This window comes from Euprymna scolopes, chromosome 38 (assembly GCF_053919585.1).
Source record: "Euprymna scolopes isolate OS-2025 chromosome 38, ASM5391958v1, whole genome shotgun sequence".
NCBI classification, from domain to species: Eukaryota; Metazoa; Mollusca; class Cephalopoda; order Sepiida; family Sepiolidae; genus Euprymna; species Euprymna scolopes.
This window is the reverse complement of record NC_136519.1, coordinates 29,666,693-29,684,150: the sequence shown is the minus strand read 5'-3', so window position 1 is coordinate 29,684,150 and position 17,458 is coordinate 29,666,693. Positions and strand designations below refer to the sequence as shown.

The 17,458-nt window shown below is 32.6% G+C and overlaps 1 protein-coding gene across 1 annotated transcript in view; it reads right to left on the bottom strand.

Annotated features, from left to right (window-relative positions):
* Positions 1-11,494: 11,494 nt before the first annotated feature.
* LOC145263109 (uncharacterized) overlaps positions 11,495-17,458 on the bottom strand; it is a 56,799-nt gene continuing 50,835 nt past the window's right edge. The window contains exon 6 of the mRNA XM_080120049.1: positions 11,495-11,853. Within this exon, the coding sequence (XP_079976175.1) occupies positions 11,698-11,853 (156 nt within the window). The 3' untranslated portion in view covers positions 11,495-11,697. The remainder of the gene's footprint in view (positions 11,854-17,458) is intronic.

The window sequence follows — 17,458 nt, the reverse complement described above, 5'->3', positions numbered from 1 at the left end:
CATTAATACTGTGAGCTTCTGATTTTTGCCCCTCAACTACTACTCTTATGAACCTATCAGAAAGAAATGATTTAATAATTGAGAAGACATTTCCAGTTGGTCGTTAAGAGAAAGATTAGAGAGATTGGGCTACCATCCTGTACAAACACAGCTGGTAATAATCAGTTTTTTCTATTACACATTCCCTTTTCCAAGTCACCTCGCAGTTCGTGAAGATCAGCAAGCCTCATTTCTTGATCTATTCTCGACTGCACTACTCAATGGCTTGTGTGACAAATGTTCATAGCTCACTAGGTAATGATGATCACATTGTGATAATCATCGATATCACTAAAATTTTGAGCCCAAGCTGAAAAGACATTGCTTAATCAAGATATTCCAAACGGGCTGATACCTAAAGTCCACATCATTTTATAATGACCTCTACGTAAGTCGTCAAACTCTAGAGGTCAGTCTATTTTAAATTATTATGTTCTACATTCTTTAATTTATTAAAATATTTTAACATAAATAATTTTATCTGTAAATATTTTGCTAGGATAGCATACTATTTTTACAAATATTACAAGAATCATAACAATCGTCGACTAGCAATACCTTTGGTGTTGCCTGACTATATCTAACACATGCACACACACTGGAAAGTGTTGGTCATCTGATATCAAGTTGCAAAGTTCTTCTAGGGGGCGGCTACTATACAGCGAGACATGACGGAGTATGCAAGTACCTCCACTGGACCATCTGTAAAAAATTAAACATCCAGTGTAGCAGCAAGTCCTGGGAACATCAACCTGAAAGAACAGTTGGAAATGACTTATATACCATACATTACGACCATGTAATCCCTACAGCCACCTACCTTGAAAATGCTGCTGTGAAACCTGACATAGTTATATGGAATAAGTCAGAGAGAGTTGCAACCTTGGTTGAAGTGAGTGTTCCTAATGATGGAGGTCTGAATAGAGCTGAAAGGAAGAAACAGACCAAATACCAAGGTCTCATGTACGATATGAAAAGAAACTGGAATCTTAGGAAGATATCAATAATAACAGTTATCATAGGTGCTACAGGGCATATGAAGAAGAACCTGAAGTCCTACCTAACTAATATTCCTGGTGAACCAAGTGCAAAAGAGATCCAGACAATTGCACTTAAGGGAACAACGAGGATACTAAAAAGAGCTCTTGGTTGGTTTCAATAAAAAGCAGGGCAATGTTGGCAGGTGGTTTGGCTGCCCCATACCCAGCATTACAATCTTCAAAGGAAGAAAATTTGAAAAAAAAAAAAATATCATTCAAACACTACCGTGTTTAAATATCTGGTTAAGTGGCAGCTTTAGTTATTTAGAATTGCTTTAAAGCTTCATTGCTCACTTATTTTACGACCGAATTTCAAGCAATTATTACAATTTATAGATCACCTTTTCAGCCATATTGTAAAAAAAAAAAAAAAAATGCAATTATTACAATTTATAGATCACCTTTTCAGCCATATTGTAAAAAAAAAAAAATTTCAAACAATTATTACAATTTATAGATCACCTTCTCAGCCATATTGTAAAAAAAAAAAATTTCAAACAATTATTACAATTTATAGATCACCTTTTCAGCCATATTGTAAAAAAAAAAAAAATTTCAAACAATTATTACAATTTATAGATCACCTTCTCAGCCATATTGTAAAAAAAAAATTTCAAACAATTATTACAATTTATAGATCACCTTTTCAGCCATATTGTAAAAAAAAAAATTTCAAACAATTATTACAATTTATAGATCACCTTCTCAGCCATATTGTAAAAAAAAAAATTTCAAACAATTATTACAATTTATAGATCACCTTTTCAGCCATATTGTAAAGAAAAAAAAATTTCAAACAATTATTACAATTTATAGATCACCTTCTCAGCCATATTGTAAAAAAAAAAATTTCAAACAATTATTACAATTTATAGATCACCTTTTCAGCCATATTGTAAAAAAAAAAAAATTTCAAACAATTATTACAATTTATAGATCACCTTCTCAGCCATATTGTAAAAAAAAAAATTTCAAACAATTATTACAATTTATAGATCACCTTTTCAGCCATATTGTAAAAAAAAAAATTTCAAACAATTATTACAATTTATAGATCACCTTTTCAGCCATATTGTAAAAAAAAAAAAATTTCAAACAATTATTACAATTTATAGATCACCTTCTCAGCCATATTGTAAAAAAAAAAATTTCAAACAATTATTACAATTTATAGATCACCTTTTCAGCCATATTGTAAAAAAAAAAAAATTTCAAACAATTATTACAATTTATAGATCACCTTTTCAGCCATATTGTAAAAAAAAAAATTTCAAACAATTATTACAATTTATAGATCACCTTTTCAGCCATATTGTAAAAAAAAAAAAAATTTCAAACAATTATTACAATTTATAGATCACCTTCTCAGCCATATTGTAAAAAAAAAATTTCAAACAATTATTACAATTTATAGATCACCTTTTCAGCCATATTGTAAAAAAAAAAATTTCAAACAATTATTACAATTTATAGATCACCTTCTCAGCCATATTGTAAAAAAAAAAATTTCAAACAATTATTACAATTTATAGATCACCTTCTCAGCCATATTGTAAAAAAAAGAAAATTCAAACAATTATTACAATTTATAGATCACCTTCTCAGCCATATTGTAAAAAAAAAAAAAATTTCAAACAATTATTACAATTTATAGATCACCTTCTCAGCCATATTGTAAAAAAAAGAAAATTCAAACAATTATTACAATTTATAGATCACCTTCTCAGCCATATTGTAAAAAAAAAAATTTCAAACAATTATTACAATTTATAGATCACCTTTTCAGCCATATTGTAAAAAAAAAAAATTTCAAACAATTATTACAATTTATAGATCACCTTCTCAGCCATATTTTAAAAAAAAAAAATTTCAAACAATTATTACAATTTATAGATCACCTTTTCAGCCATATTGTAAAAAAAAAAAAAATTCAAACAATTATTACAATTTATAGGTCACCTTCACAGCCATATTGTAAAAAAAAAAAATTTCAAACAATTATTACAATTTATAGATCACCTTTTCAGCCATATTGTAAAAAAAAAAAAATTTCAAACAATTATTACAATTTATAGATCACCTTCTCAGCCATATTGTAAAAAAAAAAAATTTCAAACAATTATTACAATTTATAGATCACCTTCTCAGCCATATTGTAAAAAAAAAAATTTCAAACAATTATTACAATTTATAGATCACCTTCTCAGCCATATTGTAAAAAAAAAAAATTTCAAACAATTATTACAATTTATAGATCACCTTCTCAGCCATATTGTAAAAAAAAAAAATTTCAAACAATTATTACAATTTATAGATCACCTTCTCAGCCATATTGTAAAAAAAAAAATTTCAAACAATTATTACAATTTATAGATCACCTTCTCAGCCATATTGTAAAAAAAAAAAAATTTCAAGCAATTATTACAATTTATAGATCACCTTTTCAGCCATATTGTAAAAAAAAAAAAAAAAAATGCAATTATTACAATTTAGTGATCACCTTTTCAGCCATATTGTAAAAAAAAAAATTTCAAGCAATTATTACAATTTATAGATCACCTTCTCAGCCATATTGTAAAAAAAAAAAAATTCAAACAATTATTACAATTTATAGATCACCTTCTCAGCCATATTGTAAAAAAAAAAATTTCAAACAATTATTACAATTTATAGATCACCTTTTCAGCCATATTGTAAAAAAAAAAATTTCAAACAATTATTACAATTTATAGATCACCTTCTCAGCCATATTGTAAAAAAAAAAAATTTCAAACAATTATTACAATTTATAGATCACCTTCTCAGCCATATTGTAAAAAAAAAAATTTCAAACAATTATTACAATTTATAGATCACCTTTTCAGCCATATTGTAAATAAAAAAATTTCAAGCAATTATTACAATTTATAGATCACCTTCTCAGCCATATTGTAAAAAAAAAAATTTCAAACAATTATTACAATTTATAGATCACCTTCTCAGCCATATTGTAAAAAAAAAATTTCAAACAATTATTACAATTTATAGATCACCTTTTCAGCCATATTGTAAAAAAAAAAAAAATTTCAAGCAATTATTACAATTTATAGATCACCTTTTCAGCCATATTGTAAAAAAAAAAAAAAAAAATGCAATTATTACAATTTATAGATCACCTTCTCAGCCATATTGTAAAAAAAAAAATATCAAACAATTATTACAATTTATAGATCACCTTCTCAGCCATATTGTAAAGAAACAAATTTCAAACAATTATTACAATTTATAGATCACCTTCTCAGCCATATTGTAAAAAAAAAAATTTCAATTTTCGTTCAGTAAAACAAAAGTTATGATGAATTTTCTGATTTCAAAATCGTAAAATATGCAAGGAGGTTTTTGGTTGGTTGTTTTTGTTTTACGGCATATCAACCCTTTTCTCAGGTTATTTAATGCCGAATCCAAAGATTCGGAAGAAAATTTTTTTAATAGAATATATTTGTTGTTTTCAAGTCGGTTTCTATTTAACCCATAGTTGCACCCAAAAACATTTTTTTCAATTTTCGTTCAGTAAAACAAAAGTTATGATGAATTCTTTACCTGTGCCTAAATCAAAACGTGAATTCCATGAACAAAGCTTCTTTCTTAGAACTGCACGCCTGTGGAACTCTGTTCCGTCTGCCTGCTTCCCACCTGACTACAACTTGGATGTCTTCAAGTCCAACGCTAACAAATTCCTAATGAACCGCCCTCTTAAGTAAACACTTCATTAAATCTCCACATTAACGTACTGTACTTGCAATAACCCTTATCCCTGAGTGACTTCCGGGCCTTGATAAGTGGTGATCACTGTGTAAAAAAAAAACAAAAAAAAAAACTGGTGTTTAAGATCATAAAAAAAAAACCCTAAGGAGGTGAGTGCCTGGTTTCCATAGCAACCATACCGCTTCAGTGGCTACTGTTACTACCAATTCACTGCTCTCGTGAAAAGAGAAGTAACAAGTGAAACAGAATGAAAGGGAGATAATTGAAGGGGGGGGGGATTTTATTGAAAGCATTATTACATGTGTGTATGTTATGTTTACGGGGGCAAAAAAAATAAGACTGAAATTAAACAAAGAACAAGTGAATTTACTGGAAGCCTGGAAAAATCCTGGATTACAATAGAAAAATGCGAGCATTAAAAGTAATATGGTTAAGCTTAAACATGGAAAAGAAAAGGAAAAGATATTCTAGTAAAAAATAATAAATTTATAACTTAAAATATTGCAGCATTAAGAATTGATTATAAATTGTTAAATGTAATTAAAAAAAAAAAATTTTAATGCTGCAATATTTTAAGTTGTAAATATTTTACATTTTTTTTTATTAAGATACCTTATCCTTTCCAGTTTTAACAACTAGTCCTTTACTTTCCATGCTTGCATTTTTCCATTGTATATACAAGGTCTGGTGCTTATATAGTACTAGCTGGCCACTCGGTTGTACAATACGCTTAAACATGATATTTTAATTTATGCAGATTGCGTATGTATGATTATAGAATAAATCTATTGCTTTTTTTTTTATATATTACGAGGAATAATTTGCCCAGGGGACTAATTTGCAAAAAAAGAAAATTAAAAAATAATGATGTCGTTCACCAAATTTATCTGTATTTGTTTACAATATCACATTAGCTGATATTTAGGCATGACACTCTTAAACAGTTTTCTTATCTATAAATATAAAAGCGAAAATGTGTGCATGTATGTATGTATGTTCGCTTTTTGTGTATGTCCGAGAAAGACTTTTTTCCGAGAAGCAATCGGTCGACTCACTTCTTCTTAAAACTTTTTATATCACGCCTAAATGATAATATCTATGAGTTAACAACGGGGGTTGCCTGTCTATTTAATTTGCTCAACTTTGAAAAGATAAATATTCAACATTTTTTGATCGCCACATGTGCATTGAGCTTTTTCGTATAATAAAAGCGAAACTAATACTGGCGGCATTTTTCTGGAAACGTCCGAAAGCAATCAACTTTGATCAATCTAGAGTTTCTCCTTATATCAGACAATTGCTATTCAATTTGAACAATCCCCTTTTTATGGGGAGCTGGTTTCTCCCCAACATCTTGGGGAAACAAAAATAAAAAAAGCTGCCCCCCGCAGTAAATAAAATACTGCCCTGCAGTCAAAGTTGACCTCATTAAGTCATTAAGTATGGGCACCTGTTAATTCCTTAATACTTAAATAAATTCAAACATATTTCCGTTACAATTTCGTGGTGGCCCAGTAGTTAACGTTGCACTTTTTTTTTTCACACTTTAATTTCCAACTTCGCCCCAAGGGTTCGGGTTCGATTCTTCATACTTACCTACCAAAACTTTTTTTTTTATTTTACCCCCCCCCCGGTACCCCCGCTAGTATATATATAAAAGCAAAAATGTTTGTGTGCGTGTTTGTATGTCTTGCAAAAACTTTCGACACAGGCCACGGATTTTCGCCACATAGGTATCATTTTAAAGCCAAAAACATTGATTCCTTCACCCTAAAATCATCAGTTTTGTACCGGGAGGGTGTAGCAAAAAATCCTTCCTTCACTTTACCTTTTCAACGACTACTGTGACGTCATGTTTGACCTAGAAAACGTTCATGTTAGTTTGACGTGCTGGTTTTTTAAACGTTTCATTTTGTTACTACGTAGTTGTTTGTCTTTTTGGCGTACGCGTAGAGCTTTCTGTTTTCTTTTTTTTCTGCTTTACCCTCGAGGCTTCAGGTTCAAGCCTACCTTCCGACCAAAACTTTTTTTTTCTTTTACACCTCTAAAAACTGGGGCTTTTTCTTACCCCACACTCCTACCCCACACATGGTCGTTATCGTAAGATAACGTTTTTGTTTTGTTTTTTTTTTATTTTTTTAATAGGGTCATTATTAAAGACTGTTTTTAAGATTGGATTTTTTTTTCAATTTTTGATACTTACCGGATGAATTTCTGTACAAAACATATCTAAGAACACTGCCAGACATATAAATTAGTTTTGTGTGAAATTTGCAAATGATAGGCTCAACCTCTCTCTCACACACGCACAAAGTAACTTTTACATACAGGGTGACCCAAAAAAAAACAAAAAACAAAAGCTAAATGGAGGCCATCTAGAACATATGCTGTAGAACGTAGACAAAAAGGCCAAAGACCCTTGTGTTTTGATGTGGCGTTTTGAATACAATAAACTAATAGTGACCAAAGTTTCATTTCATTTGAACAAAACAGTAAAAAACAGGGCCTAATTAGAGTTGGGGCCCGTTTTTTATGGGTCACCCTGCGATAGTAGAGACAAGCAGGTTGTCTGGCATTGCTCAGTTGTAAAATATGATTAATAAATTTCAACTGGGGGTGGGGGGGCTTGCCTGGATGTAAAATATGCTTAAATATATTTTAATTTGTCCAGATTTTGTATATATTATTATAATTATTATTATCAAGTTGTGATTTCATAAGTAAAAAAAACAAGTATTTGGGTGCCATCAGCAAGAATCGAAACCGAAAAGCAAAACTGTAGCATTCAAAGCTGGTGACGTTACCACTGTACCAACGTGACACGCATGTGAACTGATTAAAAATAACGTAAGATGAATGTAAAAAAATGTATAACTATATATATATATATATTTTTTTTTTTCAATTTTTACCCATTTTTGACCCCTTTAAAACTATTTTAACCGGCTAAAGACCCATAAAAGAATGGTCCATAAAAAAATCCAATCATTTGAGGCCCCTAGCATTGCTCTGCGACTTAATTACAAGGAGATTAAGTTTGAAAATATGGAGACAGAGACAGACATATAGCCTTTATATATTAGATTTTTATTTTTATTTCATAATTTTTTTTTTTTTAAGAAGCGAACAAACTATTGACTTTTATGAGCATTCTATTCCCCGCTTCTAAATAGAGTTGAGCGTTTCTGAAGAATAGATTTTACTTTGTGAAAATACATGGAGACAGACGGACATAGTTTTATAAATTAGATTTATGCAGGTTTCATATTTATAGAACCAATTCTCTATTGATTATTATATTGTACCCAATATATACAAATAGTTTAAGTGTCATCAGCTAGAAATGGAAACCAAAACATTTAGCCTCCCTGACTTATTCGTTACCGTCCAATCTAAATTGATGCTCATAGAAAAAAAAAGTTAAATATTTGTGCATGCGTATGAGTACTTTAAATCAACTTATACCAGCCAAGCGCCAAAATTTTCCAATTTTTTGAAGAAGCGAGTATATAACGACATGATATACCAGCAGGGAGACCCGACGTTGCCCGGGATTGAATGATGATGAACTAATGTTTCACACTCCTATATTTTTTTATTGTCATCAAAATCCGTGAAATCTCCCAGGAGGAAGCTTCACATGCCTCCATGCAGTAACTTAGTTCAAAATATCTTATTTTACATCGCACTCTAGAGAACCTACTGTTTCTTTTATAAAATTATTTTAATAAAACTTCCTTCTAGTTAACAAAAAGAACATTAAGAAATTTACGTGCAGGGTTTGAACCTACAGACCACATCATGCAAAAAAACGCTATTAACTTACCCACAGTAGAATTTTCACAGCCCGTTGTTCTATCCTTGTTGCTAAAAATGATTTTACAGATGATAGATAAAAATAACGGTTTCGATTATTAGTAATTATCAGGAGTATTCTGAGACAAAACTTAACTAAGATCACTCTTAGACTTATACACTCAAGTTGTGTAAATTTTAAAGAAAATCTGTTCAGCCGTTTCAGAGTCTATAAGGAAAGCAATCACAGACAAAAGTTGCATCTATATAATTGTAGAGATTACAAAATTGGATACCTACGCCAACAAACGCCACTGAAGATATTTATTTATAAATTCATTAAATTATATATATAAGATATTTATAGACTAGACTTTTTGTCTATTAAACCGAGCAAAAGTTATAACCCATTTACATGACTACTTTATGCTAAATTGACAGTGGAATACGGTTAAACTTGTGCTCATTTTTGCATTTAGCACATCTGCTGTAGATCTTGCAGAGTGGAAACCATATTGTATGTCACTAAGAAGGTTGTTTCTGTGTAGGTGGTTGACTAATCCGTAACTGTGCATCAAACTAATACCCCAATACTTAGTTTGCTGCACCATATCATAGCAAAAGTTGGTACTTATGTATTTTTGGTAGCGCAGAAATAATAACGTTTCAAAAGACATTCTTAACATAGCTACCAACGTAATAGATGTACTGAGACTAAAGCTGCTTTCAGGACTGCCAGCAACCACTGTAAAAGAGTAATAAAACATGCAAGAGAGCTATATGCTCAGTCTGTTAAATCCAAAGTAGCTGAGCAGCGGCTTGGTTCCCACCAGTTCTGGCAAATAGCAAACAGGATCTTGAACAGAAGCGTGCGTTCTATACCAACTATCATCAATGGACCAGAGGTGATCTCGTTAGCATCAGACAAGGCCAGACTATTTGCCAAGAACTTTGCAGCTAATTCTACCCTATGCGACAATGACCATCAACTCCCTGTATTTCCTCCTATAACAGACAACACACTATACAACATACAAATATCTGTGCGTGAGGTCGCTAAGCTAATCAAGAACCTTGATTCCAGTAAAGCAACTGGCCCTGATGAAAAAGCTCCAACCAGAACTTGCCCCCATACTTACAAAACTGTTTAAGCGTTGCCTTAAGGAGAAGTGCTTTCCAACACCCTGAAAAACCTCATCAGTATGCCCTGTATTTAAGAATTCAGGTGAAAAGTCATCTCCCTCTCAGGACAGACCAATAAGTCTCTTATGTGTCATGAGTAAGTTGTTGGAATCCATATTAAATAAAGAAGTAGTCAACCACCTCAACAGAAACAACCTTCTTAGTGACATGCAATATGATTTCCGATCTGCAAGATCTACAGCAGATGTGCTAATGGATATATCTCAGAGGATTAGTGAATCTCTTGACAAAGGTTTCCTTTCCAGGACAATTGCTCGATATATCGAAGGCCTTTGATAAGGTATGGCATAAGGGCCTACTTCACAAGATTTCCAGCTACGGTATTACTGGAAACGTTTTTTCAGTCATTAAATCATTTCTCTCCGATCGGGTCATAAGAGTAGTGGCTGATGGGCAGAAATCAGAGGCCCACAGTATTAATGCTGGAGTCCAACTCTCTTCCTGATCTACATCAATGATCTCCCAAAACACATACTTAAATCATTCGTTGACATCTATGCTGATGACACAACCATCTATGGCAACACATCAAAGGTCGTAAATGACAAAGTTCTCTAATTCTCTCTCCTCTGATCTTGAGCTCGTGGTACAATGGGGGAAGAGGTGGCTGGTTACTTTTAATGCATCTAAAACCAAGCTTCTATCTTTACATCATCAACGCTCTGATCCCCATCTGGCATCAATTGAAATGGATGGCTCTCGGAGAGGCTCCATGTTTTGACAAGCTTCTGGGTTTGACCTTTACTCCTGATCTGAAATGGAACACGTACATCAAATCTGTTGCTAGGGACGCTGGGAAAATGGTGGGATCCTTCCACCACTCCAGAAGATATCTCACTACTGATGCAATTCTCTATCTATATAAAAGCCAAGTATGTCCAAGGATTGAGTACTGCTGCCACATCTGGGCAGGAGCTGCAAAAAACAGCTTATCCTGCCTTGACAGAGTACAAAATAGACTTTGTGGTTTAGTGGGGGATGCCGTTTTCTCTTCTCTGCAACCTCTCTCCCACAGAAGAGACGTTGCAAAGCCTGTCTTTGTTTTATCGCTATTTCCATGGCCGGTGCTCGTCTGAGCTCCAATCCCTCATCCCCCCCCCCCCTCGCCAATCTTTCACGAGAAACACCCGTCTGGCTGAAACTACTGTCAATAATTTTCCCCACTCATTATCTGTGCCTAAATCCAAACGTAGATTCCATGAGCAAAGCTTTCTTAGAACTGCACGCCAGTGGAACTCTCTGCCGCTTGCCTGTTTCCCACCTGACTACAACTTGGACGTCTTCAAGTCCAACATAAACAAACTCCTGACAAACCGTCCCCTTAAGTAAGACACTATCAAAACTCCCAATACTAATGATTACTACAATACTATCTGATTGATTACTGTACACGCAATAAACCTTATCCCTGAGTGGCCTTCGGGTCTTGATAAGTGGTGACCCTCATGTAAAAAAAAAAAAAAAAAAAAAAAAAAAGAAAAGAGTTTTGTAACTATTCTGTGCTTCCATCTAACAATTTAATAAAATAAAAAGATATCATGAAACTTGAATTTTACAGAGGGGATAAAAAAAACTATTTTAAAAGATACATAAGCATAGTTTCCAGGAAAAAGTGGAACAGAGAGAGAGAGAAAGAGAGAAACTAATATAATACAAAAAACAAAACAACAACAAAAAATTAAACAATGGGTTTATTTCAGAATACAGCATTCTACAAATCGTTTTTTTTTCTTCTTATGGCAAGGGGGGGGGGGTGATGACTGCAAATAAAAATAAAGTAAAAAAGGTAAGATTTTTTTTTTCTCTTGTAGTCATCTGTATAGTGAAATTTCCATCGGAAGTTTAGATGAGGTGACTGTAGCAAATGATTTATTTTTTAATCAAATTTAATTGAATGAACACTGTGAGAATCAATATTTCCTCCTCTGTAGCTGCCACGTTTCTTTTTCGTCTTTTCGTGACGGAAACCTTTTCCTCGCGTATATTTCAGAGAATCATTTGCTCTTTCACCCCAAGAACCTCTGGCTCCTTGCTGAAAAAAAAAAAAAGTAGAAATTGTATTATGTTTCTGAATTTTTGAGATGAGAATTATTGATAATTCATTGGATTCTTTGAACTACTGTTCTCATCTCGAGTGTTATTTTCACAACGTTTCAGCCAATATAACCTCTGGCCTTCTTCAGTTGTATCTCATCAAACTCTGGAATCTACATGGTACCCCACGGATTAAATAAAGAGTTCTGTTCCAAATTCCATGCAGATCTGAATTTGGCAAAGATTCCGAAGCTCAACAAGATACACCTGAAGAAGGTCGGAGATTACATTGAAACGTAGAAATAACACTCCAGCTGAGAATAGTAGCTTGAATAGTCCAAATAATATGTGGAAATTATGAACATTTAATTATGAGTAAATAAGTCAAAAAAGAAAAAAATATATAGCAAAAGGAAAAATAAAATTTAGAAAAAATTTTTTTTAAATGTAGAAAAAAAAGAGGAATAAAAAAAAGGAGGAAAAAGGAGGAAAAAAAGGAGGGAAAAAAAGTAGGAAAAAAAAAAGTAGGAAAAAAAAAAGTAGGAAAAAAAAGTAGAAGTAGAAGAAAAAAAGTAAATAAATGTAGGAAAAAAAGTTTTAAAAAATGTAGGAAAAAAAGTTTTAAAAAAATGTAGGAAAAAAAGTTTTAAAAAAATGTAGGAAAAAAAGTTTTAAAAAAATGTAGGAAAAAAAGTTTTTAAAAAATGTAGGAAAAAAAGTTTTTAAAAAATGTAGGAAAAAAAGTTTTTAAAAAATGTAGGAAAAAAAGTTTTAAAAAAATGTAGAAAAAAAAGTTTTAAAAAATGTAGAAAACAGTAAAAAAATGTAGAAAAAGTTGGCAAATTCTACTTTAATTGTCGTTAATACATCAATCCATTTCTTAGTAACCTGTTTAGCATTCACTTCTTCAAGTTTGTTTATAAACAGTTAAAAGGTAACACACATATACACAGATTTCCCTTAACTAGAGAAAACATAGTAAAATAATCAGATGATCAGGCCTGTATGTATTTCAGATTAACCTTATAACTAGGGCTATGACCACAGCACATTTTGACTCGAGTATATATCTGACACAGACACAATCAACCGAGAGCCACATCACTGATAAAAACATAAGATATCAGTGGATATATACTTGAGAATCAAAACAAGGAAAAAAATATGCTGTTGTCATAGAGCTACTTATAACACAGCATTAATTACATATATTTCCTGTACCCTCCTCAACCATATTTTCAATAGTATTGATACAGCACCTTCTTTAAATCAGAGTGATTAATTCCATGTATTTGGAGATTTTAATGTCTATCAGATATTTTGAGCTATACAGACACAGCTGGTGACATCACACCTATTCCTTGCATAAGAATATCACCTTCTCAACACGCATAAAGATCAAGAATATCAGCAAGTCTCACTTCTCGATCTATTATTTGACAACACTGCTAGAAACTTATGTGATGAATGTTTAAAGTTCACTTGGTGTAAAATGTTTTTGACTCCTAATGGGGGTATGAGACGAATGGATTTGCCAATCATTTTTATAAACACCGGCTGTGCTAAAGAACCAATGAAAACGTCCCAAAATTATTATAAAAATTGTCGAATTTTGGATTCAATCAGTTCGCCGTTTGCTATGTCACAGACCGCATTTAATTCTTCGCCACCATCTTGGTTACTGATCTGAACTACGCCGCCATCTTTGTTCAACATAATATCTCAGAACTTAAGAGGTTAACTATGCCACGAACCGCATTTGATTCTTGGTCGCCATCTTGGTTACTAATCTGAACTATACCGCCATCTTTGTTCAACACAAAGTCTCAAAACTTAACACTTGGAAATACTGATTACATTATGATCACGGTAGATAGCACTTGAAAGTTTCAAACCTCAAGTTGAAAATTGTTTGGTTGTTTTTGTTTTACGGCATATCAACTCTTTTAGGTTATTTAATGCCAAATTAAGTTACCTTTGGAAATAGTTTTTACGCTTCAAGTTCGTTATATTTTAAAATATTTATTCATGGTGTTTGGTTTGGTTGTTTTGTTTTACAGCATATCAACCCTTTTTAGCTTATTTATGCAGAATCCAGTAATCTAGGGGGGGGGGTTCTTCAAGTTCTTTATATCTTCAAATATTTATGGTGTTTTGTTTGGCTGTTTTTCTTTAACATATGGAAAATTCTGGACCCAAAAAAGAGCTTTTTATGAAATCAGGATTATGTTATTCTGTGATTAAAGTGCAATTGTGGAACAAAATAGCTTCTACAGAAATCAGGAGAGGTGACAAATCCAAGAGAAAATTCTACAGAAGAATGTCAAATGAGCAATTGTGACCACACGTGTGGCCCCCCCGACAGACCGCCCACCTCCAACGTTGTGCGTGTGCTGTGGATTTTTCGTCAACTTATCTTCTTATGGGCGGATCATCATCTTTCTCACTGGTGACAGGAACACACGAGGGTCCACAAACAAATATAAAACAAACGGGGGAAAAAGCACGACGGTAAATACTTCACATATATATTGGTTGTAATCTGGGTGTATGTGAAACTATAGGCCAACCCCCGCGTTCTGTCAAGACTAGGCTTGTCTGTTAGTCGTCAGCTCATCTCGAGATCTGCCTTCCTGTCAGCTCCAGAAATTGTCCATGTATAGTTAACCGCTCTCAACTACCAACTCCCATCCACTGCAAATGGCAGCTAGCTGTCAACTCTGTTCTTGACATCGCTATCTGACCACCTCCCTTCCGGCTACCCGGAAGCTGTCTTTTGTCATTGGTTCCCTTTATTATCTGTTCTGTCGGTTTCTATTGTCATTGTCAAATCTGAAAGGCTGGATATGAAAATATCTACGGATTCATTGCTTGATTTTTCCCATCTCTGTGTATTGTAAGACATTTCCTATCTGTCTATCATTCCCCACCCTCTCTCAGTACTTAGTGACTCAGGTCAACGTCATAACATCACACAATCATAGATTAGAAACAATACCAAAACCATGGAATTAAAAATCTAAGTTTCACTACCAAAGTGTTTAAAAAAAAAATAAAAAAAAAATAAATAAATCTTGTTCAAAATATTGGTTGAAGTACAAGATGATTTGGTTCTTGTCCACAATTTCTCATATGTTAAATAAAAAAATAAAAAATTGTACCCATGACAAAACAAAAATATATTTCAAAAATCATGTGAAGTGATCAAGTTGTGTTATTTATTTTACAAAGAAAATAAATTGTAGCAATTCACAAGAAATCATAGACATTAATGTCATCTGCAACTTTCAGGGTTAAATAGATATACTTGTGAGGACCTCTATTTCTAAAACTTTATATTTTTAATGAAAGGAATCAATAATTCAATCCATTAGTCATAAGTAATTTTATACTTGAAATATCGATTATATATATATATATATATATATATATATATATATATATATATATATATATATATATAAATAAACCCCTCTAGTTTTAATCCTATTATGTTCACAAATTGTATATCACAATTAAAAAAGAAATACAAAACAAAACATTAGCCAGCAAAATTACAATATAATGTACGATTATTTTTACATAAGCAGTAATATGTTGCTACACAGTCATGAGCATGTTTCAGTCAGCTATTAACTATAGAATTCTTCAGGCGATACAGCTTATACGAAAGCAAAGTTTGCAATGAAAATATCAGGTCTTCGTCATCAAAGGGAGTTAATATCAGGTTATAAATGTGAAAAATAAGACCAAAAAGGTGCAGGTTTGAGTTTTAGATATAGGAATGAATGGGAAAGTAGTGGGGGTTAAAGATCGAGATGAATGATGGAAGACTAGAAAGAATAGTATTTGTATGTGTGTGTAAAGACTGCCACAAATCTTAAACATACTAGTGTGTATAAGTTCAATTAGTAGGGGAATGTGATATATATATATATATATATATACACTACTAGCGGGGGGTACCCGGCGTTGCCCGAGTGTTTGGAGGTGTGTGGGGAAAAAGTGTTAGGAGGCAGGTAGACTCGAGTCTGCCTGCCTCCTAACACTTTTTGACACTGTGACGCGAAGGCGGGGAAAAAAAACTGACATCTTATCACTACACTATGATGCCAGAGGAAGTGAAAACCATACAAACTTAGCGACATCAAAAAGTTGACTTGCTAAGTGAATGCATTCACACAGGCGCAGAAATTAAGGTCTGGCTGCAGGCCAGTTAAGTTTCCGCTTCCCCATGATGTTGGGGAAAACCAGCTCCCTATAAAAAGGGGGAGCTCTGGCAGCAGTCCAAATAAATAGCAATTGCCTGATATGAAGGGTTTCCTCCACATTGATTAGATCTAATTGCCTTTCTGGACTTTAAAAAAAGTTTTGGTATGTAGGTAGAATCGAACCTGAAGCCCTGAGGTGAAGTTGGAAAATAAAATGTGAAAAAAAAACAGGACACGTTAACCACTCGACCAGCAAGAAAGAGTTACTGAAAGATGTTTGAATTTATTTAAGTAGGAAGAGAATTGATAGGTGCCCACACCTAATGACTTAATGAGGTCAACTGGAAATCGTGGAGTTTACATTTTCTGCAAGCGTTATGAAGATGTAAACAATAGCTAGTCAGCAGTTAACATTTTCTGCGGGACAGTTTGTTTGTTTTTACCTAACTTTGGGGAAAACTAGCTCCCCATTTATTAAGGGGAGTGTCCAGATGAAAGCAATTGTTTGATATAATGCTAAAAAAAACAAAAACAAAAAAAAAACGACAGTGACCAAACGTTTACATCGCTTCCCGGAGACCACCGGGAACTGCCGATTTGAATCCAGTTTCTCTTTTTTATACTAAAAAGCAAAAGATACACGCGACGTTCTAAAATTCCAGAAAAAAATAGCGCGTGAAAGTCGGGCAAATTAAATACACACACGACCCCCGTTCGTAACTCTTAGATATTATGATTTAGACGTGATATAAAAAGTTTTAAGAAGGAATGAGCCGACCGAGAAGTCCAGCGAAAAAAGCCTTTTACAGACATACACAAAAAGTGAACATACATACATACATACATACACACACACATTTTTGCTTTTATATTTATAAATGAAAACGAGAAACAAGCATGGGGAATCAGAGATGATAAAAAAAAAAAAAAAAAAAAAAAATGTAGAGACGACGTCCGTTTGCAAATCGTAGATATTATAATCTAGGGAGTATAAGGAAAGTTCTACAAAATAGTAACGTGGTTGAGTATGCCCTTGTCTTATCAAACAACCTACTGTCGATTTTATATGCCGGGCCCTTTTGCTTATGCGGTGATAAAACTTCTCAGATACACTTTTCATGTTAGGCTGTACGAAGATATTAACTTTGGTCAAAACAAGACTATTCCTTCTTTAATTAGATTTAAAAAAAAATTTTTTTTATTATTATTATCATCAATACTTATCGAAGGCATTCCGATACAAAGCCTATCTAAAAAATCTGACACAAATTTTATTTGTGTAAAAAAATGGCCCAGCCGTTTCAAAGTCAACATGGAATGAATTCCTACAAAATGCCTATATATATATATATATATATATATATATATATATATATATATATATATATATAT